This window comes from Calonectris borealis, chromosome 1, assembly GCF_964195595.1.
Source record: "Calonectris borealis chromosome 1, bCalBor7.hap1.2, whole genome shotgun sequence".
Lineage (NCBI taxonomy): Eukaryota > Metazoa > Chordata > Aves > Procellariiformes > Procellariidae > Calonectris > Calonectris borealis.
The window spans coordinates 176,105,012-176,130,697 of record NC_134312.1 but is presented as its reverse complement, the minus strand read 5'-3'; the positions used below and the strand labels follow the sequence as shown (position 1 = coordinate 176,130,697).

General features: G+C 35.2%; 1 protein-coding gene across 2 annotated transcripts in view; it reads right to left on the bottom strand.

The window, feature by feature from the left end:
- DACH1 (dachshund family transcription factor 1) overlaps positions 1 to 25,686 on the bottom strand; it is a 367,634-nt gene that overhangs the window by 110,595 nt on the left and 231,353 nt on the right. The window contains exons 4-5 of one of the 2 annotated variants that reach the window (XM_075139134.1): positions 8,572 to 8,727; positions 7,862 to 8,034 (exon numbers count right to left, since the gene is read on the bottom strand). In XM_075139134.1, the coding sequence (XP_074995235.1) occupies positions 7,862 to 8,034; positions 8,572 to 8,727 (329 nt within the window). The remainder of the gene's footprint in view (positions 1 to 7,861; positions 8,035 to 8,571; positions 8,728 to 25,686) is intronic. The other variant, XM_075139136.1, reaches the window with a different exon arrangement.

The following is a 25,686-nucleotide window of genomic DNA, read 5'->3' as shown; positions in this document are numbered from 1 at the left end:
TGGATTTGCTTGATTTTTATTGCCCTGTTTACTACAGGATTATTGGGAATATCAGCAGTAGTTAACTGACAGGAAGTCCAACAGGAGACTCCCAAGTAATCCTTTAACAGTACTTCAACAACAGAGAACCAAATCCTTTGAAATCACGGGCAGTACATAAAGTACAGTGACCTAGCCAGGAAGTGAGTTTCATGGGATTGGGCCATTACAGAGATTAAAACCAAGCAAACAAACAAACAAACAAACAAAAGTAGATGCCTATCAATACCAAGAAAGAGCCTGGCTGTACTGGCAAAACTAGAGTAGCATCCAAGGTGTTGCCAGTTTGGAATCATGATGAAGCAGGATCATTCCTGGAAGTGCCACGGAGCCTCATAGCACAGAATTCTGATTTTGTGGATTCTCATAAAAATGTCCTGACAACTATTTTGGACCTGTTTCTTTTTTTGTGTGTATCCTTTCAACTGAATTTATAAATTATATTTTGCCTTCTAAATGAATATTTGGTCTAACAAGTATCTTTCTCAGGTATACAAAAACCCCCATGCAACGTGCCAACATACAGATATGCAAAAAATCTCTTCAAATTGAATTAGTAATTTCTTATTGGCAAGTTGGGCAGACTTTTCCTGCTTTTTTTTTTTTTTCTTCTCTTCTCTTTTGAAAATCTAGTCTTACTTGAAAAGCAACAATTCAAGCCTAAGAAGCACTATTAGGAATTCACCCCTCAAAGTCAATCCAAACCATGCATCCAGACAAACACCAACAATTCTTCTGACTAAATGTCATTGTCTATAGTACAAATGTCCACATCTGAGCTAGTAGCCTCAGTTGATCACCCTAAGCAAATTACCCATACATTTGCATTTCCAAGGTACAACTCATCTCAGTCTAAAGTAGCTATCTAAAATAGGTCCAATGAATTATGCCCTAGAAGACAGCAAAATAAATCCCATACTTTGTACCTGGCCTTATGGCCATTTTGCATCAAATTAATCTTACACCACATACATAGTTCCCTGTTACACACATGAATTTGCAAATTGCCAAGCAGAAAAAATTTGTACTACCTTTTCTGTGTCATGTGTTATCTGTAAATATCTATTTTACATGACACAAATTAATTCATATGAGCATATGGCTGCTATTAGCTTCAAACTGCACCTCAGAAACATGCATGTTAAAACAAACAATAGGATCCCATATTATTAAAAAAAAGACATTATTCTGAATTATGACCTACCAGATTTACAGTTACCATCCTCTAAGCTCATTATAAAAAACTGTATTAAAAGTTAAAATAAATAATTTTAATCATATGGACAGAACAAATTAATGAGGTGGGACACAGTGTCCTCTAATATAAAGATGATTAAGCCATAATAAAGGAGTTCAGCTACACTTTGACCTAAGATCTTCTCATGCTAAAGGAAAAAACAGAAGTAAGTGTGCATATACATATTTATATTAACATAAATACAAAAAAAAAAAGTTATTCTAATGTGGAGATTTTCTCTGTTATGTGCCAGTTCATACAAATAGTTTTAAGATATCATATTTTCTGCAGTCATGATAAAAAGAAGATGAAATATTAATTTGGGTTATAATACACTTCAAATTTCATAGGTATATCACAGTTTTCATGTTTGCTTTCCCAAAATGTAAAAGTAGATGTTTTAGGAGCTGACAATCTTATTTTTATTCTAGAATATTTATTGTAGAGTAATTACATTTTACTATTTAAATGTTTTATATTAAATCAAATTTCTCCTTACATAAAGAAGAAAACTTGATTTTACTTCATGTATCAGATAATGAGGAAATGAAAGCTTCACTCTTCATGCACTTGTGTACAGTATATTTTTCTATGTGTTCAAGAAAATCACTTTAAAGTAATGTCAAAATTTCTATTTTGAATGCACAAATGTCTCTAGAAATAATAGGTTATCTGAAAAGTCTGGCGTTTTTCAGGTTAGGCATCCAAAAAGGGCATTTCTGCCAATTTGGGATGTAATTAATTTTGTTCTCATTCTCTTTCTGTAAAATGGGTATAGCATACCCAGCTTCAGAGGAATGGTGCAAATATGTATCTACCACTGCTTACATGATGCTTTTCCTGTAAGGCAGAGAAATGTCCATAGAAAACTTTTGCATTCAACACAGGATTCAGATAACGTAAGTTAAATAAGACTGGGCCAGACACTGATTTAAAAAAATTCAAATACGAAATAACTAACCATTCACTGAATGAGGTAGGGGATCTGCGGAAAAATATAATATGTGATGGCGAAATTAAAATTGCACTGTACTATACGGATAGAATGCTTTCACATTAAGGTTGTAGAGGCATTCTGGTATTTCCTAATGGTAGCCTTACGTCTTTTGAAATTCAGTGATGGTCCTTTAACATAGGCTTTGGATGTAATTTTACTAAATGCATGAAGACAGTCACATTTAAAGATTTTACAGTAACATCTGATACATTGACAATTCTGGCAGTTTTCGCAAGTTTATAGTACAGAAAATTCTACTTTGTTGATAATAGCAGCAAAGTGGAAGGTTTTTCTATCCAGGATGTCTAATTGTACTTTCAAGGTGCTTCCTACGGCCCCTGTCTCTACGGGACAGTGTGCCAGCCAATTTTGAGAAATCCTTTATCTAATCCTATAAAAAAAGTCATCATTTCTGTAACTGGAAAGTAAGTTATCAGTAAACTCTTCTACACTGAGACATCTTACGATGGCCAGTATCTTTCGGTATTATAAGTCTGCATTAAACTCAAGGTTGCTCACACAGCAGTTACAGAAGACTTAAGATGAAGCTTCTACAGTCCCTTTGCTGCCCACCCCCTCCATGAAGTGAAGTTGCTCATTTTCCTCTTAGATTCCGTTTCCTTTCAGGTCTACTCTCTGAACTTGCTCACCACCATTCTGACATGAGTGGTTTAAACGTACTCTGTTCCATCATTTCTGTATGGCAGTGTCATATTTCTTCTCTTTGGCTATTATTTGGACTTTTTGGCAACAATTATAGGCGAAAAATATAGGAACATTAAATTACATCAATAAGAACACATACATATTGCCAATGAAAAATGAAAAAGTGAACGAACATTAAAATAAAATTTCATATGAGAATAGGCCTATAAACTGAGTTATCTTTTAAAAAAATCTGTCAGCAGCTACCTTGGTTAAATAAATTAATAGTAAATTTCTGCTATTGGATAACAGGAAGAGAGAGAGAGAGAGAGAGAGATAAAAAAACAAGTTATAAACAAGTATAACGCAACCAATGCTGTGATATATTTAGAGAATTAGCAAAATTTAGTCTCATGTATTTAATATGCAGTGGAAAACTACTGTGCCACTGGTCACTTTTTCAGCTGGAGGTATTGGTTTCTTCTGCTTTATTCTTAATTCTTTCTATAAGTATTAATAACATTATATGGATAAAGTGCAATTTTTGATTCTGGTATGCTGCTCTGTTCTAACTTCTACAATGTAGAATTATTTCAAGTTGCTATTAATATGAGGTATGTTCTTTATATTTTCATATATCCTTCTACTGAGTGAAAAAAATTGATGTTGTGAAACTGCTAACAAGCTGAGCCTTTGAAACCATGGGCAGGTGATGAAAGCCACCTCATGTCTAAAGCATCCCCAGGTCACAGCTGTCACAGTCACTGCAATCCATTGCTGTCACAATCTGCTGTCCCTGCTTGTTGTTGCTTTCCTCTTATTCATCCAACTCATATATCTAAACATTCCATTACAAAAAGACATCTAATGTTCGTCTCATGTTCGAAAGGGCACAACACTCTTCTGAAATATAATTCTGAAGATTTTAGAGCTCAGAGTTCACTGCCAAATCTAAGGTGTTGCTTTGTAAGGCTTCCCTTGTAATTTTGTCTTTGTCTCATTTCCTGAACATAGCAGGATAAAATGTTTGGTTAGTACATGATCTCAGCTTTATTCCAACTTTTTATCATGACGAAATGAAATATTGCCCAGTAATAGAAAGGCATTTGAAGCTTTGTGAGTTTAAAGATAACAGCACTAACTGTGAACTCAGTGAATTGGAAGGAAAGGTCAGCAAGTCATCTACTGTGGCACTGTTCACAAAGGCACAAATTCATCTATCCAATGAACCAAGTTGTTTATAAACTGAAGACTCAGATTTTCTAAGACTTAATTTTGTTCATTGTTACTTAGATAAGGTTACTATTGATTTACTTTTCAGCGTAGAAATTTCTCATAGGTTTTCTAACTTTCAAGCAGAGTTTAAACTTGTAAACATCTTGTACTCTAATTTCAAATTTACGCTGTCATTTCAGGACACAACTATGAACTCCAAGATGAGTGATTCACAAACTTTTCAATAAGATGAGTGATTCACAAACTTTTCAATCAACTTGTGGACACATTGTCACTGAGGAAAAACATTTAAGTAAAACTAGGGTTAAAAAAATGAGCCAGAAGATAATGAAAACAAAACCAAAAAGTCTAAAAATGTAACAGTAAAAAAAAGGAAGATATGATTCTAATAACAAACAATTTTGTGAAAGGGAACAACTGCACCATTTATCCAGTCCTGTAAAAATAAAGAAAAAGGAGGTTTGACCTTCTCATTTACATCTATTCTCTAAGATATTTATTTTGATTGTAGTACAAGTTATTATTCATAAACTTTACATTGCCGTGCAAGGTTCAAAAAGTATGCTGATTAGAGAGTTTCCTGCTCAACTACTCAGTGCATATAATTCAATGGACACTAAAATCACAGCCTCTGCCTACTCCTAGTGAGGAACAGGTAAATTGCCAGTGACATTATGTCCACGCTTATGGGAAGAAAATCCCCCTAACAATGACCTCATGCTTTTATGTTGCTGGGGTTTATAATTCAATCCTGTTCAGTATTAAAAAACAGGAACATAATTACTTGGCCGTGCTATCTCTATCCATATGACCATATTCATCTGCCATAGCCAAAAACAGAGGACATAAACCTAGACATATGTTGTACCACAAAGGAAAGAGTAGAAAAGTCCTGCAAGAGTAAGTTCCTTAGCCCTTAGAGTATTATTGAAATAACTACGTGCAGCAAGCTCTCACATTTAGAGGTGAGTTTTGGAAGGCAGATTAATGCTTGTGTTTATGTATTTACCTGTAGTACAAATGTATTGTGGGCAATATGTCACAGGCCTTGACTGAAGAAATCATGGCAGCACCTAGGTAGTGTCTCCGTCAGGTTCCATGTAAATGTCCCAAAACTCTAACTTAATCATGCAAACTTTAAAAAATGCATATTTCATCCTTGGGTAAGCACACTTTTCTAAATAGAACTTAGGTTATATTTGGCCATTTAAAAACACTTCATTGTAAATCCACATCTTTTTAATTTATGGTTATGTGCAAACCAGATGGGAACACAAAAACTGGTTTGTTAAATAACTTGCACAAGATGTTATGCCAGGAGTGGCACAAAAGTTGGCAGCTATGATGAAGATTTTATTAGCATGAATATGGGATAGTTGAATTTTCAGAAATGACAGAGATAAATAGTGTAGATTATTAATACAAACAAATGCTTAAAAAAGCAAGATTTTGGAAAAAAAAAAAAAGATTTTTCAGTTGCAAAGTGCTGCTAAAATGTTTCAAACAGAGAACCAAAATTTCAAAAATCTTCACCTAGATTATAATCAAACTATCTTTCCAACTAGATGAGCTACAAGAATGAAATTGTTAAGAAGTTAAGGAACTCTGGGATAAGGAAAATTTTCTGGTATGGCACTGCCTATAGTTAAAATAATATACATAGTTACATGATGACAGTCTCCTTTTCAGAGTCCAATACTTTTAAACCTACTAGATAGGTTTAGATCAGATGAGTCAGAAGTAATTCTCAGTTAAGTGCTTCCTGAGTGCAGCAATGTACCCATAACAGGGTGAGATCTGTGAACACACCAGGACCTACTTTCCACAAAAGAAAACCTTTTTTACACAGCCCAGGAGCTATGTTGTACTCTGAATGTACCTGATTTTGGTAACTGGAGACCAAAGATCAGGGGTCACATTGGGGTATGCTCCTATAGACGTATTCAAATGCAAGCCACAATAACTTAGCCAACTTCAATAGCTAGAACTAGCTTGTAAATCAACTTTACAAGCTAGAAGTCAGCTTGTCAAAGTTTAGAAACAGAAGGCTACCAATGCTCGTGAAGGTCAAATTTTGTACTCTTACATATGAAATCACATAGCTCACAGAAGATGAAAGAAGGGAAAATAGTAGGAAAAATAGTGAAACCAAAGTTGTGTTGCCATAATAATTCATACTTGTCAGGTGTCATTTAGCATATGCTCCATCCCAATCTTCATTTTTAGACACCTCTGTAACACCAGTGGTCACTGTTCCAATTAAGACAATAAATTTAGAATGAAATAGAGCACCACGTATGTACCAGAGAACTTTAAAGTAATGAAACTCTTACTAAATACTGCTCAAGTGAAACTGGAAAAACAAAGGTGCAGAAATCACCATGTAATCGAGCAGTTAGTTAGCAGCAGAGTGTTTATATTCCCAAGATATGAGCAAGATGGACATTAGGGTGGAAACTAGCCTTGCTAAACAATTCTTCTCAAACCAATGTCTTAACTCCCTATGTCATCAAAGGTGAGAAAGGGATGCCACTGAAGGCCTCCAAAGGAGATCCTACATTTGAAAGTGCAGGTACCTAAATTGGGTCACCAGACCGTATTTTTCTAGGTCAATAGCAACATAGATTTGTTGACTTTTAACCGAATGGTTCTTTATGATTTTCTGGGCTTGTTAAAGGTTAAAGAGGTTAAAGGGGACAGGAGCATAAGCATGTTGAATGTCTCTATAAAGTCAGACCTCTTCACTCTGCATCATAAGCTTCAAAACTCTTGATTTGAAGGTCCAACAGATTTTAAGTTTACCCACTTTTTGTCAAAGGAATTGCATTAATGGACAGATTTCCAACATAGCCCTAAAATATCAAATAACCTTGCCTTCGCATGTCTATTTCTAACATATTAATGTTACATAAAAGCACAAAAGTTTGTATACTTTCTGTATCTCATTTATTAAAACTAAAGAAGGATAACAGGTAGAATGTAGATATCTGAATAAATGTCAATTGAATTATAAATATCTAGTGGTAAGGAAGAAATGCCTTTAAAATGAAAACAGATCATTCTTCAGCCAGAAGGAGAGAGACTCCATGCCTCTGCTAAGTACCTCTATAACCAGATTAATTCAGTTACAGGCAGCAAACAAAACCTAAAATGGGTAGACTATTTCAGATATTTTTGAGATATCTCTACAATACTACAGTTCTGGCCTGCAGATTACTGGGTCTGTTCTGTGCAACTTTATTCCGTTCTGTGCTGGGATTTGGCAATTTAGGTTCTGCAGAGGTAAAGTATATAGCCTTCCAGCCTTCTTCAGATAATCTGCAGCATTTCAGTTCAAATGCTTCGATTTAAAAGTTGGAAGAACTGTCTCTTCTAATTTAAGAAAGGAGTAATTTCTTCCTTGATATCTTGAGGAATGTTGCCATTAGATTACAGACTACGAAATGCGAGAAATTAGAAAACTGTGTATTCTGTAAGAAAATGCTTCAACTTGAGCACTGTTTTTATACTAATTTAGAGAGGGGGAGGAAAACTGAGAAGATAACACCGGCTACCAGCAGCCTACTGTGTTCCCAGAGCTACAACAGTTGGGTTTCTCATATATATTGACTTTATGACTCACCTTGTAACATTTGACACCTACCCACCTTTACAATATTTATGACAACTGTGAGTGTGCTAGAATTTTTTTTTTTTAATATAGTTACCTTAATAACAGATGTCTCAACTCTGGATGGAGGACTCTGCACTTGTGCTGCTGCCGCCATGTTGGCGATGGTACTAAGGTGATTCATCTGGCTCATTGCCATCGTGACAGATGCTGGAGGTAGGCTCACGGGAATTAACGGGTGGGGCATCATCATAAAAGGAAGTTCCAATCCTGGCGGGGGGGAAAAAAAAGGGAAATAGGTTTACGCATCTTTTTAAAACATTGCCTTTTTTTTCTCCTGATGGACAATATTCAAGTGGTGGGTGACAAGATGGTTCACATTGCAGGACAAAGCAGCTATATGTCAGTTCTCTTCTGGGATATGCATGGGTAAATCACTAGCAACCACGGAGGGTTTCTAGCCACAAGGAGAGGCTATTAGACCTCTTAGTTTGTTCATATCAGTGTAATGTATGATATCATTGCTAAGCAATGGTTGTTTATTATCTTTTTTAATATCTGCTGTAAGGTGCCTTAGCAATGCATTATTATGCCACTGATGCACAGGTTAGCAGTTATTTTAAGTATCAATTTTATTGCACATGTATTTGTTCTTTATTGTCTCCGCTTCCCCTGCTTAATACTTTAAAGGAAGTATTCCAATATTCCCCACATCTTTGATTTTTCATAGCCTATTTATATAAACACAAAATAAAGACAGGAATTGGAAAACTGCTGATGTTAGCGCTCAAAGATGTCAACCCGTACCATTTGGCAGAAGGTGGTTCTGTTGAAGAGGGTTGAGAGGATGGCTAACTGGAACATTATGCTGTCCAGGCAAGTTGGGGTGGTTAACAGAGGCCTGTGATCCTTGGGTGGGGGGAGACTGAAGTTTTTCTTTATCCCAAGAACCATCACTGCTGCCTGTGGGGAATGAATATATATTATTTGGATGAAGGAAGACTCCAAATTTTCAATGTCTGAATTTGCAAGCAAGGCCAGCAATCTAACCTTTTTTGCAAGTGGCTTTTTTTTTTTTTTTTTTTTTAATATGTGGGTTTGGGGAAGGACTTTTGGGGGTTTTTTTCCACCCTCTGAAAAAGATATGTAAGGATAACTTTTTGACGTTAAGAGTTAGAACACAAACCTAAAAGTATTATAGTTGTCCTCATTCACATGAAGTTTGTGTTTGATGTGTATTTTACACATACTTTTGCCATTCTTAGCAAGTAAAACTATATATGGCATTTGTTTTATACATAAGAATATTTTTGCCTGCAAAATGACTAAAAAAATAATATTGCTGTTATGCCAATTTAAACTACATTCATATTTCTTCTTGTATTTGTGAGTAAATAAACATTACAGGAAGAAACTAAAAATTTAATTTATTGAGGGCACCAACATGCATGTATATGTGCTTGGCTCACGATTCTATTTTGTATATTCAATTTTTACTTCATATTATTAATTAAAATGTAAGGGATTATTACTCGATTCCTGCAGTCTTCTGGTAGTGGAACAGACTAACAGCAAGGAAGAATGTGGACAAATAAGCGTTGGGACGAGCAGTAATTCATATATTTGAGAAACACCCTTTTTCACTATTGCAGACCTTCTCATAAAAAATACCCACAGAATTAAACAGAAGGATACAATTAAAGGACAATACTAAAAATTCATATAACATTATTAATTTGTACATTTATATATAATGAAAAGTTCAAAATCTTCCAATCTGGCGACTTACATTATTCATGGTGCCTATTTATGTATAATGCTGAGATTGAGTATACGTATGTTTATGCATACAAAGTAATCTATAGACCCATTTTATGAGTTTATTTACCATATACAATCAATAAACAATGTTTGACTATATTAATAAATATGTATATATGCATGCATTCTCAGCAGTATTAATATACACATCAGCAATATATGATTGCTTCCTTTTTCATAGAAAGCACAATTTCAGCCTCCTGACTTCCGAAGTTTCTACTATTTTCATGGGAATTTCTCTTGATAAGGACCTTAGGATAACATCAGCCAAGACCTATCTATACTCAATTTCTATTTAACATTAGGGATTACAGCGAAGTGCATATTTCTGAATGCTTTTCTATATACATCTTACTACTTAATGAACAACAGGGCCTAAAAAACAACAGGACTAATACCACCTCCTCCTTACTTCAGTAGAAACAAGATTAGCACATTAGTCTTGACATTTTTTAACATCGTTTTCATGGGATGACAAAAGCACAAAAGTTGGTAGAATTCCAATTTAATTTCTCTAGATCTATTAAAAACCTGATTGTAAAAGCTGTACAACATAGTTTATAATGAAAAATACTCCATTATTGCCATGATTTTCTTTCCCTAGTTACTTCATGAAGACAGTTAAGGCTCAATATAAATTCTAACTCATTAGCTCAATACTGTCTCAATCCCAGTGTAAATTGTTCAGAAGTAGGTAATGAAAATTCAGTCCAAACTCTCCCGCAATCAAACAAAGCAATTTTGTGAAACAATGAAAAGAATCAATTATATGAGATACTTTTATTATTTTACAAGAAATTGTCGTAATCTTTATGCAGTGTACATAGTTGAGCTGGTTAATACATGATTTGAATCTCATCACCTCTGATAAGTGAACATGTTTTCTTATATTTTGAGAACTCAGAGACTCAAAAACCCATGAACCTACTTTCAAACACATACGTAATTGAAGGAGCTAAATCTTAGCTGGAAAAATATTTTTTTCCTTCTAATTTTCTTTTCTCCAATTTTCTGCTTTTTGCCACTGTGATATATACATTTCACTTACTTTGAATATTCTTCCATTAAAAAATCTGACCCTGGAAATGAGAGTTAAACACAAGTGTTCATCTCATTTAATTTTAACCAAAATGTAGGTGTTGATGCAGATTCAACAGAGGAAAACAGGGAGTTCCAAATGGTCATTCATCTCATCTTAGGGCATGTGTCCATAAAACAATAAACCTGGCTTTATGGTTCTTAGGTCTTCATTAAAAAACAACCACTGAAAATCTGACTACACAATGTCAAATCCTAAGCAGGAACAAGCCCAATCTTAATTTTTGCATCTGTTAAGAAAAGTTGAAGAGAGAACTTTGTTCTGGCAGATCCTGCAGTGGAGCACATACTGCTTGCCCATCTTGCTCTAGTTTCCTGCTGGACGTGGAACTGTCTGTCCTGCTGTGGCTAACGTGAAGGCAGCAAAGGCCCTCTACGCTGGCTAGTTTGGCACAGGTGTGATTGCACTGCAAATCAGATGAAGTCAGCACTGCTTGGTGATCAGGTAATGCCCAAATGAAATGAAGAGGGAAAGACCACAAAAGACAAATGGAATGAATGGCCTCCGGGCGTGCCTTCATCTGTACAGTAACTGCAGAAGAAGATTTTACAAATGGCTTAGACTTAGATGGCTTAAGCAAGATGAATCTGGGCCAGAATGTCTTGGTTTTGTAGCTGCAAACTCTCCTGTCTTCACCATCCACTGAAAATTCTTTTTTGGATATTTATTTTTTGTTCTTGATAAAAAACAGAGATAGAAAAGGCTATGTGTGTAAAATGTATTTCAGACTTGGAGCAAAATTCTCTAATTTACATGTAAAGTTATAGTATTCTTAATAAGGTCACCATTGCACAAATCCTTTAAGTTTATTGTTTTGTACTTTCCCATCAAAACGTGATGAAATATGTCATCTATATATACATAGGAATATATATAATACATAAATATATATTAGTAATTATATGACTATTTGTTAATATTCTAAGCAAGGAAGATTTTTGCATTTTATAGGGTTGGTGAATTCCCAGTAATAGGATATTTTCCCTATTTATTAGCAAGATCTTCTACAGTACAGTTAATTTAAGTTCAGTATGGAGATGGAGTCAATTCTGCTGTGAACCTTCCTAACCTGGTCACAGAATTTTGCACGGTCAGTCATAGATTGCCAATTATGGCACTGCTTATGCTGCTCAGAAATTAGAGATTTTCTAAATCAGTATTCCCTTCTGCCTCAAAATTACAGTGTCTATTGTTCTAGAGCGATATCAAACCCAGTAATAAATTGGAAGAGAGAAGACAAGCTTCAGAAAGCGAAGTATCGAGGCTAGCGTTTAGTCAGTGACAGATTCTTTAATACTGGTAGTCTGGCATCATCTGTCAAGATTTGTTTACAAGGAAAATGATTCATAGACAGAATCCAATCCATAACATTAGAAACCACTTTCAAACTACAGGCTGTTGCACTCCTGAACACTTTAAGCAGACAGACACAGATACAAATAGTCTTGGCCATTTGCTGTGTTTTTCTTATGTTAGTTAAGCGGAACAATTTTCCTCTTAGAGGAAACAGTTATTTTCATTAACGTCAAAGCAAAATAAGTGTTATTCCTTAGACACTACTCACCGTCTGCACAACTAAGTGCAAGCTACCAGTTCTGTCACTTTTTACATTTGATTTTGATTTAATGCGTACAGTGGTTTCAAAGAGTATTAAAAATCTGTTGCCTTCTTCCTCTTCACTTGTTGCCCTGCTGGAGGCTTATGTTTTTCCAGTTTCCATCAGTGGTTGTCAAGTCTTTGTAATAGGATTAAAAGCTTGGACACCTGATATCCCTGGGTGCTGCAGTTCACCCTCATAAAAGCTGTTTGCTTTAAATTGAGAGAAAATCAGTTTTTAGTGGCATAATTAATTAAATTATGCAAAGTGTTCCAGATTCAGCATAACACTTTCTGAAGCAGCAATTGGAAGCTCTACATTGCATTCAAACTGCATTTCAATTGATTCTGTACTAGGCTGACCACAGAGTAGCATTTTCAAGGCTTTCAAGCACAAGGGATCCAATTTTGAAATGCAGATGCTTAATGCGGAGTGCTCAAACCCCATACATGTGCACTTGAATAGGCAATTTGGTAGCCAACTACGTATTTCATGTGCTATAGTGCTAATATGAGCACTCAAAAATTTGAAATTGAAGTCCCCAGCGTAAGTACATGTGCTTAAACACTGGGCTCAGATTGTCTCACATTTACTCATCACGGACAACCTGATAGAACAAAAATGACAATACATTTTCATAATTTAAAAGGCGGACTACAGAATTCAGTGTTTTCCCCATCACCAACATTTCAGCACATATTTTCCATAATGTGAGTTACCTTCTCCCATAATCAGCGGTTACACAACAAACCATTATCTGTACACTGAAGTGGGTCTGTAAAAGCCTGATGCCTGGAGTATTTGTATTCATTAGTAGCACAATTAGGTAGCCAAGGATGGTAATAATAAATGAAAACAATTCTGGACTGGAAGGTAATGTAGCCAAGAAAAAGAAAATGAAGCAGAAAACTAGACAGTACGATGTCAGCCTCGCAAACAGACTCTCATCTAAACGTACCAGATTCATTTTTACAATCACATCTCTTATTTGCTTACTCCTTTTCCTTTCTCATTCTGTCCCCATTAGGATTCAGGTGCCTAAATTTAGGTTCCTACAATGTGAGTTGAGCAGTTTAGTTCCTGTGGTAGCCAACAGGGATCTAGTCAACAGGCTCTGGAGAACTGTTGAGCTCCCTCTGTGGGAGACAGACCTACCTTTGGTCAGCTGAATCTGAATCTCCTGGTTCCAGGGACTACAGTTCAAACTCAACTCAATTGCCTAAACGCACACCACCTCAGATGGCCAAAATAATTTGAGATGTCTTAAAGGGTTGGTGAGTACAACACAGCACCTGCAGGAGACCCCATGGCTATCTGGAGATGTAGATCAGGCAGGATACTCCAGGGTATCTAAGACAGTAGCACATACCTATGCCCAGGCAACTAAACCAAACCTTTCTTAATTATAGGTGGATTTTAGAAATTAAAATTAGGCTATCTGCCAGGCCCTCAGGTCTTCCCCTTCCTTTCATGTGGAAAACGTGGATATTTTATGGCATCCCAGAGAACACTTCAAGCCTGTGTTTAGGCAAGTGAATCCCAGCCCTGGCTCAGGAATGGTTTCAGGTACTGTTACATACACAAGCAGTATCACATGGCAAAAACACAAAAGAGAGCCTGAGCTTCTACTAACAACTCAAACCACTACTTTTTTTTTTGTTTTGTGTACTACTGATCTTCTTTCAGTCCCCTAATCTTGCTGTTATCTTCTGTTTGCTGAAACAATCTGTATCTCAGCAACAATTACCAAACAAAGCATCAGTATCAGCTGTGTTGGCTCATTTTTCTGAAGTGTACTGTTCACTATCTAGGTTATTTATGTCCACTGGAAAATATGCATAACCAGTGTGGTAAAAGTTGGTAATATTAGCATCCTGACAGTGAGGAAACCTCTTCATAAAACTGTCCAAATCAAATCCTGCTGCTTTAGACTTTGAATTGCTATAAATTTGTGATTCCGTTTTTGTACAATTCAATCTCCTGAAATGAGCTGTAGTATTTACCTGCACTGTATGTGCATTGTGAGACTGTATAAAGGACAGACATCTATAGATAAAGGCACTTCTGTAAGACCTCTATGTTACAACTGGATCATTAAAAGCAAAAAGACCTTTGCCATATGTAAAGAGTATCTGTCTCACATGATTGATACTTTAAAAAAAAAGTCTTACTAATCTCGTCTGAGATCACAAAGTGATCAGGAGAGTAAGTACTATGACATAGGAAAATAATAAGTTTCCCAAGACTCCTCTGGAACACTTTGTATTCTGCTCTAGATAAGGATTTTAAATTTTTTTTCCCCCCTCACAAAGCCTTGCCTTGTTATTTCATGGTTATATAATCATGCCTATGCTCTTAAATAGACCATGAGCAATGTGGCCTGATTAATTGTAAGTTTCTATAATTTTCTCCAACATAGTCCAGGCTTATGGGTCTGGTATTTGTAGTTCTGCTATTATCACGACAGAGCATAAATAGGTATAGCAGCAAACTCTGCAAAAAAAAAAAAAAAAAAAAAAAAGGACTATTCCCACAGAAATATATAAAGGAGAAGGCGAAAGAACCTTTGAAAACACATACGGTTTCTTCTTTGCAGATAACAGTAGCAATCTGAAAAACAGGTTTTAGCCTCAATCATGTCGACTCGACTGCTTCATTCACTGTCTTAATTCTATTGCGTAGGTTTTTCTTGGCAATGGCAGAGAAATGATAACTGCACTTTGCACTGTAAGCCAGATTTGTACCCACTTTACTCACCCTTTCAGTATTTATGTTCTGATAAATAAAACTGCAGTACAAACCGGTAATTCCAGGAAATAAGATGGAATTCTACATGCTGAAAATCAGAGTATATGCTTAATCATGAATCAGAAAATACTGAATTTATATAAACCAATAAGTGAAAGCATTTTTTTACAGTGACAATGAATCCCATGAAATATATATGTTATATTTTATACTAATCCTTCATTATTTCACCAAAAAGATTAACACAGGAAAAGCTTTTTTAAAATTCAATTTAATGAATAATGAAATTGTCCAACACAAGTGAAAGCTCAGCAACTCAGTTACAGTGTGACATTTACCTAAAAATAGATTTTCCATTTGTCTCCTTTCACAAATACCTAACTTGGCCCCATTTCATAGATAATATACGGTTTATTTTTATGGTTATATGATGCTAGAAGATAAGAGTGTAATTTAGACATGTAAATTTGTGACATCATCAAGAAATAAAAATCAGATACAGTTGTACGCACTGTATTCAGGAAAATAATAACTGGACAACATTTTACCATCAGGTACACCTGAGCAAATATGTTAACTTCAGAGCAGAAAGCTAAAAATACAGCTAGTCCCTTGATGTAGAGTTTTCATAATATGAAGACTAATGACCTATCAGAAGCCAACCAAAATCAGCAAAAAACTACATTTTCTTTATCTTTCTTTCAACATGATAAACATCAAAAATTCTTTAGTGAACATCTCGATTATAGCTATATGTGCTTATTTACAAAAAAATCCCATTTAATAGATAATTAATATATTACTATATATTCTCATTGTATGTAATTGTGTATATGAATATTTTCTGTATGCTTAAGGAAAAGGTAAGACAGAACATTCTTGGCGGAGTAGTATATAACTTTGTGTTTAGAACATTTTCTGGGAAATAAATATGGATTTAAGTTGTTTTAGCAAAAGATCCCCTGTTGCTTCAGTTTATAAAGAAAGAAGTTCTCCTCATTCAATTTTTTGCTCTGTATAATCAGTATAATAGGCTTCATTTTAGTACAGTGGAAGCTAAAACAGACTGGTCCAGAAACTTGTCCAAGGAGAAAGATGCAGGTTTGAGCTTCTGAGTGACAGCACTGTGATTCAGGCCTATGGGCAAGAGCCTGAGCTTTGCAGAAAATATGAATTTGGATGGGAGTTTGTGTTTAACATCTACACTGGTCTGATGTAGGCAATTCCTCAGTCGGTGTGGACCATGATTTCTGACCCTTACTACCTCTAGTCTGAGTTTTACAGCATCTAATTCTAAACTAGCAGGGCTCAAAAACAGAAAAAGCAAACCAAAGCAATACACCATATATCATATATATTACCTATTTGGTAACTTGTCTTCCTCCTTTTCTTTATCTTTACTAAAGAATTATCTCTAATGATCCAAAAAGTTTTGAAAAATAACCACCTAATTACTGTCCCTTTAACTCAAAAAGAAAAATCCTGCAGATTTTCAGGATACCTAAGTACAGCTGATAGTCCTGTAATATAATGAACTAACAGAAAAAATTAGTAGAAAATCCTCAGTAAATATACTGAAGTGCAAAAAGTATGCATAGATAAAGTGCATAAAGAGAAAAATCCAAGTTTCCTACTGTCTTCTGTAACCAGAAAGACACATACCACTAGTTTGACCACACTTTGCCCCACCTGTTTCAGCTGTGTTACAATATGGAAAAATAAGAGATGCAAGACACATTGGACTTGAAGCATTGAAATTAAAAGCGAGCAGACCTCTGTAAACTCATGTTCAGTCTATTCAGAAAAAGATGCACCAGGGATGAAAATGCTAAGCAAGGAGGTTGCCATATTGCAGGTAATCATGTTTATTGATGAATTAGAAAAAATATTGCTGAACTAAACAGGAATATTTCAATTTCGAGCACAAATGCTGCACAAACTCATAACGGAACATAGCCTGTAAAAGGTTGCACACAGAATACTTTCTTAAACGTTATTCTTCAGATTTTTACTCATTGATTTTTTTTAGTCATTTTCTTAGACAACAAGGCTAAATTATCAAAAAATCAGTCCTTATAAAAGATTAATATCCAGTCTTAAGCAAATTTGATAGCAAGGTCTCACAGCAGTTACATCCCTATGCTCTCTGGGAAAATAACCACAAGTTGGCTGCATGAAACCCCACCAGCTGCAACAAATTTCAGACGCTCTCTGAAGCACAGAATGTTCAGAAGCACATGGCTGTGTTTCCCATTCAGAAAAAAAGAGATTTGTGCTTGCCCAGATCTTGGCTTGATGTGCAGTGTGGGGCTGGACACATCTTGCCCCAGGAACAGAGGTTTCCTCACCGATGCTGTGTCTCTTCTACACTAGAAAACTGCTGCAGGAAAGCCAGAAGACTGCACGAGCTCTGAGGCTTGTAGAGCAAACACCTCCTCCTTTGGGAAGCAGGTGCTTACTCTTAAGTTCTCTATACAGCTTTGATTTAGCTCTCTCATGACCATTCTGATATAGTCTATAACTTCTAGTTCTTATATAGTCTTTTTGTAAATTTGCAGCATGTAAGTCTCACACCTCAAAGGAGTCCAGTGATGATGATGATAATTATTATTAATTACTATTAAAAATTTACTAGTTTTTAGATACACAACTTTGCAACTTCAGTGTTATTTGAACACATATGTATGTATCTGTGTGCACATCTCTACCTTTATGTCACACACACGCGCGCACACTCACAAACCATACATACGTAAGTGACACAACAAATCATCAGCTAGAAATTTACTAAAAAACATCCTCTTTTCATACACCTGGATTTGTATATGGAGCATATATGTCAACTGGCTCAAAATCCAGTATGCTCAGCCTAGCAAACAAAATCATACCATGAACCATGCTTCCTTCGTTGAGGTTTAACACATACATTATCTTGTGTTCTCCGCAGACTAAGAATCATTATTACAGCTCGGCTGTTATCCAGTACTTCATTATGCTACAGAAACTTCATTGTGCACTTAAGCCTTTAGGTTTCGTCCTCTATTTCCATGTCCCAAGACAGATGACCGTGCCATTCTGTTACTTAAAGAAGGAAATCTTATCTAAGAGTTCATGGATCCTGAGTCTTGTTTCTGGACTGCTGAAACTATTCCTCCACAGGATTTATTGTTTTTTCAGGATGCTGATGACAAAAATGACAACTACTATGACTAGTAGTAGCAGTAGTAGTAATAATATGTGATGCTTAGAGCAGGTGGACAGCCCTGGCCCCAAAGGGCTTACAGTGTGAAAATACTGTAAGAAACAGTATGTATACACAGACAACAGACTACAAGGAATTTCACTCAGCAAGGAAGATCTATATATAAATGCGTATCTGTTATAATTGCTTCTCACAATTGCTGCTGTTTATGCAGAAAGGATCATTTTCTCTTTGAGATTTAGGCTACCAATATTTTCCTATTTTATTTACATATTGATACCCTACCCTATTCTCAACTGCTGCTGTTTTTCTGACTGGGTCAGAAGTTGAGTCTTACAAAAATGATCAAAGGTAAAATCTTAAAGCAAAGGCAGCCAAAAGTATGAAACTGGATTAAGAGGGTAGGAATATGAAAGTGATATATCTTAAACAGTAAATTTCTTAAATATTTTCTTGGATTTTTGTGATTTGAGGGGGGGAGGGGGTAACTACTTTCTAATTAATTTTGGTGGTTTTGTTTCACTTTTAAAATGGAAAGAAATCACTATCTTTCAGTTATTTAAAACAAAATATTTATTTTTCTTTACTTCTGAAGTAAAGAAGTAAACAGCCATCTCTAGTGGCAAAAATTTTCACCTACTGTGGAAGAGACAAAGGAGTCAAGCCAGTGTTTGACACAAAAGCCTATTGTCATTAAATGATAGCATGTTATGATAATTTATTCACTATTGGCTTTAGAGTTGTCTCTTTTTTTTCTCTAATAGTTCTAGGACAAGAAAGTTCTCCCAAGCTATTATACCAAGATTTAGTACTCTGAACTTTACCAACCCCACATGAATTTATAGTCATTCTAGTCAATCTAGTATCTTATATCAAACCAATTTGTGCAGAACGCACACACCTTTTAATTGTACTTTAAACAATATGTCTAGCTGTGTCTTAGACAAAATTTCTAGCACGGGATTTACATCCAGATCCATCTCACCTCATAAAAATCGGGATGGTAGACTCCTTCACTGGTCAGGAAAAGACATAAGCACATTCTGTTTCCTAGCTCCACCAATCTTTCTTCATGACCAGTAATTCAGCTGGTCAGAGATGAGGGGAGGTACATAACAGGAGAGACAATATAGACATAGACAAAAGAGTACTTTTTCTTCACCCTTCCTTGACTGAATTAGTAATAATATTCTTCAGGTCAGAATTGTAGGCACAATGTTGACAAAGATAACCTCTGTTCCCAAGACTCTTGCTTTCTGAACGGGTTTCTTGACTAGTGTATAGTGGTGGCTATTATATAAGAACAAGGTGGGCTAGATGTCTTCTCAGTGGCCTGTGTTCGGTCCTCTGCACACCAAATGGATAAAGATGTTTCTCCATGTTAAGTCTCTCAGACTTAAGTCTCTCAGACTTAAGCCCTACAAACAAGGAGATGTTGCCATGCATTAGCATTTTACATTGTACAGCTCAGTACCAGAATCATTCATTCTAAGTTTCTCGAAACCACATGAAAACACCTCAGTTGGTTGTCTGGATTCCATTGGCATCTGAAAGTTGCTTGAAATTGTTCTACCACACTGGACCTGGCAGAGTGTTTTATTGCATGCAACCCATCATTGCAGAACATTATGGACTACAGAGAAGTCTGCACTGCTAATTTTTAGCTACCTCATGTCAGATGAGATGGATCTGGAAGTAAATCTTTGTTTGGTGTTTTCTTTAATGCTCAGTGCTAGGGATGTTGTTGAATGGGGAATTCTGAAAACCATTAGCTTCTACAACGAGCGTCTTCTTGGTGTAACGCAAGGAACCATGATGCTGCCCGCTCAAGAGCAGGGGAGCATGTTATCTCATGTCCCTGTTACAGTACTGAGAATAGGTTGACTTTTATCATGACAAAATCAGACAAAGCAGAGTCCCAAATACATTTTAAGGGTTGCTGGGACAGTCTCATGTTCCGGGACTGGTATTCTGGGATTATAACTAATAAATCAAAAATATCAGGTCATCATAACCACTGTATCTGTCCACCCTCAGCACAACCCAACCTCCACTTTGTCCATCCCAGCATAAAGACAAGCCACAGTAGATTCTTCCAAAGTATTGGACTGTAAAACCATGTCATTTTCTTGTATACGAAACTCATCTAAGAATGCTCTCATGAATATCTTTTAAGTGCTTCTCAGCAGGGCCTAAGAGGTCTCTTCCTCTGTCAGACACAATTATCATGGACGTGCGAAGAGAAAAATTTGTGCATAATATATTGTCAAACTTGTTATTACTCTTGCATATAAGAAAATAAAGGTGAACTGGTCCTGTGTAATACATGCTGCTTAAGTAAAGAAAAGCAACAATGTTAATTTTAGACTGAAAACTCTTTAGGCATAGACCTTGAACTGAAATATTAGACAAGAGCCAGAAGTTTTCCTGACGCTCAAGGAAAATTTATACAAAAATTGTGTCTGCTTTTCTAAATTCTAAAACCTTTTTTATTCTGATTTAAGATTTCTGTCTCTTTAAAATAAACTGGAACATTTTTTCAAAAGCCTTGTTTTTGCAAACAATCTGTCTAGTATAGAGTCAATATAGATTTCTGACAAAAATAAATGTAATGACTACTGGTTTACAGTAAAAGCTGCATTTCTCACTTTAAATCACCAAGACATAAATATACAGACAAATCATTAACAGGCAACAATAATCCTAAAAATCAAATCCTAGAAATCAAATTTGGCCTAAAGGCCAGAAAAAGTTAGAGTGGTATTCCTAGAAATGGAATTACAAGTAGTACTACCCGACATTTGGCATACAGATTTGGCGTACAGCTTACATGACCGGCAAGATGTAGAATACATAATTCCACAATTATGCTCCGTAACAGGAAAGCATCTACAAACCATTTTTAAGTACCTTTCCCTTTAAAAGATTAAGACTGAAATCCAGTTTCCATTGAAGTCAATGAGACTTGACTACAGCCCAAATTTCATTCCGGTTTCTTTGATGTACCAGTCTGAGCACAGCTGAGTAGAAAGATACAAGTTCTGATTCAAAGTAGTGACGAGGCATGTTAGCTTAAGGGATGTACAAATGCTAAAAATTGGCTAAAAACTTTATTATCTTGCGGTTAATCTATCAAGGGATAAAATATGTTATTTGAATATGAGATATATGATAACAGAGTATTTGTCCTGTTAAGCGATTCACTAAAAAAGGAAATTTAAAAATCAAGACTACCTTTAGTTTCCACAGGGATTTCTGCGCAGTCTTCAGGATTGATACTGTGTTAAAGTATTAGCACAATTTTTCAAGCAGATTACTCTGAACATAATGCTTTGAAAAATTTAAAAAAGAAGAACAGATAGTAAATGTCATTTCTTTCATAGCTACAAAATGCAAACTCCAAGTGTTTTAACCTAATGAATAAATGAGTTTGTCCTTTATGTATAAAATATAGTTTGTGTTTGTTGCACAAGTTTTTTAATAATAGATGAATTTTAGGTTTGCTTCAACATATTCAATAAAGTGTGATTAATTTGGTTTTTCAAAAATGCAAACTAGACATTACTATATTACTCCGCAAAATGCACAGCTTGCAACATTATTGTCTCTGTGGGATCTTAAATTGAATTGTAAAATGTGTCTTATTTCCAGTTTGATTTATGTAAGAAATTTCAGTGGATAATGCCCTTTTTGAAGTTTCAGTGCTTTCTGCAAAGAAAAAATACATAACTAAAAATCATGACATAGCTTATTATAAATCACAGCAAAGTTTTATCCTTACATAATGTTCCACTTAAAAATCATATACTGATGCCACATACTATGTTCAATTCAGTGAATTAACTTTTTTTTTGAAGTTTCATATTATGACAGATTATATAACGCATTTTTGACATGTTCTGTGATTTTATTGCGATATTCTAAGTAATTACCAGATCTATTTTTCTCTAAAAAAGCTTTCCTGTGCCCTGAGAATTAATCTATGATACCATTTAACTTGGCTTTTTGAAGTAAATATCACTAGATAAAAAGCCAGCTGGTTCTGAATAATGGGATACTTGAATGAATGTATTAGTGTTTGAAAATGAGAGTACAAATCTTTTAAAAAGATTAATTTCCATAAGAAAGATAGCTCACAGATCTACAAAAGAATAAATTCAAAACATAATAAACTGGCAGAAAGAGAGGTAGATTAAAGTAAAGGCAGCAGCACCTTGTTATTGCAGCTGTTGTATAGCAGTGATTCTGTATCAATTACAACATTTGGTAGGTATGGGCAGCCTCTTCAAAGGTTTCAGTATAAAGCTTGAGCCTGGAATACACAGTACACCCTACGTAATAACTTGAGTGATTAATTTTTTTTCTTAACAGGACATAACTTTTGTTCCTAACAATCGAGTCTTTGGGAAGAGTTACAAAGACGCTTCTGACTTTAATGTGAAAAGCTAACATCAGTTTTGTTTTTTATTAAAGATTTTGATATGAATTTATCTTTATCATGAAAAGAGCTTGGCTTTATCACAGCACACAAATGCTGACATCAGCATGTAAACTGACTTTTGTTGTCCTATGGACTTTATTTTCAATATCCTGTTTCAAAATATGTTTCCCTGAATGCGTCTAGGATTCTGTTCACACAATTACTTTGGCCAAATATTAATGAAAACAAAGTTTGCTGATGCCATTAAGTACCGTGGGTTTGCATAAAATAAATTCTAAGACTCAAGGAATTAAATCGTATTGGGACAAACTTCAAAGTATGTGGGTTCTGTTTGTTTTTTTCCTGATGATGGGATTAATCTAGATCTACATGAATTTTTTCACTGATGTGTGTGGAAGTCAGATTGATCTAAGTAACCTATGCTGGGCAATCTAGTGAGTTTCTCAGGAAACACAGTATCCTTGAAGGATGTTATACAGCATTATATTAGTAAAGTGCAGGGAATTACACCTGCCAAATCCAAAAAACAAACTGCGAGACTGCCTTCTATGGTATCAGCCATGAAGTGCTGAAAACGTTAGCACCAATATAATTTAGACACCAAAAGTTATAAATTCCAAAATAATGTTCTTTCTTGCAAAACTGCTGGAGAGCAGGTTTAGCAGAACCATAGAGACCTGTGTGCCTGAACCGTACCAGTGCAGCTGCAAGACAGCAGCAAGTTTCTAAACAAGTCTAATGGGCATACGAAACACAGCTGCAGAAATTTCTTAGCCAGATTCAGTCTGATTTTCAAGTGATCAGAACCAGTTATTCTAGTGACATCTTACTGACAAATTTTAACTCCTTCCTCCAAAGCTTAGAAGCATTAAACCAAATGAAAATATTTGAATACTGAAAGATATTCCTATTTCTCTGCTGACCTGTTCTCTGTGGAAGCTGAATCATTGCTGCTCTTGAAACCTAGAACAATGAATAATGGCCTGATGGCAGACATGAAAGAAAGATATTTTAGATAAAAATTTCAGCTTAAAATTTTACAAAGTTATAATAGTCATTACTGAAGACACAGCCTACACATAAACTGTACTTTGTATACATATATGCATATTCTTATATATACATGTAAAAACAAGATCCAATATAATTTTTAAAAGCATCCTAACAGAAAAGTTACTAGCAACATTCAATTTAAATAACATTTGTAATGCAAAAGTTATAAAAACATTCAGAACTGGACTACAGTACCTTGTCCTGAACGTCCACTTTGTTCTAGTACTTTTTCAGTTCAATTCAGCATATTTTGGTTTATATCTTGTCTTATATTATACATTCATAGAATTATGAGATATATATTATACATTTTTCAATATATGTATACTTTCCACATCACTAAACCAAAGCATTTCTAATTGCAGTGCTTTCAAATGAACATATTTCAAAATTTCTTTTGATTTCCATATTTTGCAATTTTGGCATATCACCACAAATGGAACAAAAGTAGATCCTGAAATGTCAACATTTCACGTGGAATGGATATTCAAGTGTTCCTAACATGCAGTGTGCTCACAGTGACTATAAATAGACAGTGATGCAGACTACAAGCGAACTGCTTATATGAATGTTATTCAAAATAATAGTTGCAGAATGGCAGTGAAAGCAGAAGTTTAGGATATGCCACGTGATCAAAGGCAATAATTAGTTAATAATTAGAGTTAATAATTAGTCCCTGATAGTTCAGCCAAAGTAAGTGGCCATGTTGCACAACAGAACCTGTTACCCTAAACTTCACCTATGCCAAGAACACACTGCATGGTCAGCAGAACCCCATAAGGAACAAATTATTAAGCCATGATAACTCACAGATTTTCATTCATATGCCCACCCTTCTTGTCAGGGATCGTTAGAGAAATATTATACTGAATATGCAAACACATGCGACACTTGCGTGCACTGAAAATGTCAACTCTACCATGCTTTCTGTACTATACAGTTATATTGCAAGGCACAGAAACGCTTCCTGTCCTGCTGGACAAAGAAAATGACAAACTTAGTGAAAGAAGCACCAAGTCAAAAGACTAGAATTAGATCTGTGCAACAGCTGCGATGACTCATCTCAAAGATCATACTTTCCTCCATTATTTTAATTTGCTAAGTCAAATAAACTGCCAGACTCCCTTGTACGCTTTGAGAACATTGCAGACCTCCACACAGGAATGAGCTTTCAGTGATTAAGAATAATTTGAACCGAGTAAATGAAACTAAAAACAAATCAGGGAAGTATTTCAAGATTAAGGCAAATGTCTATTGCAATGCAACTGAAAGGAATTTAGACATTACAAATAATTCATCTTAGAATTCAGTGACATTTACTATGAAAAGATGTTTCTTTTTAGTCTTTGTTAAAACTGGCTACAAAATGTTTACAGCAATTTTCTGAAAGCAACTCCAGATTCTTTTTTAATCATACTACTTCAGGAAAGCTGCTTTTAGTTAAAATATAAAAATCGTAGTTACAAGGTTTCTGCAAACATAACTGCCATTCCATTAAGGAAATGGCACAGCAAACAGTAAATAGTGGCCCCAAGGGAAATGTAAGTATTGATTTTATTACTATGTTGGTTGGATTGTATTTGCAATTGTCAACTCTAATTTTAGGCTGTGCATTAAGTATCCTTATAATAGCTTAAGGAAAAGAGCAAATATTAATTAGAACATATTGATAATGTTTTTATAAGTCTTAGATTTAGTGCTTACCAAGCATATATTTTGAAAAAATACAAACCTACTTCTTGCTTGTAAACGTAGCTAATAAATGAATAGACAGAAACTATAATCACATGGATTATATGATACTTTTGTGCATCAAGGCATCTGCTGGATGCAATTACTTAAAATTAAAACTAAAATGAAGTGCAAAGATATTTATTATTGCACGTGGCTATGTTACAGCAAATAAGGTTGAAGTCACTATTCAAATACAAAATGATCAGTACATAGACTGACTGTGACTT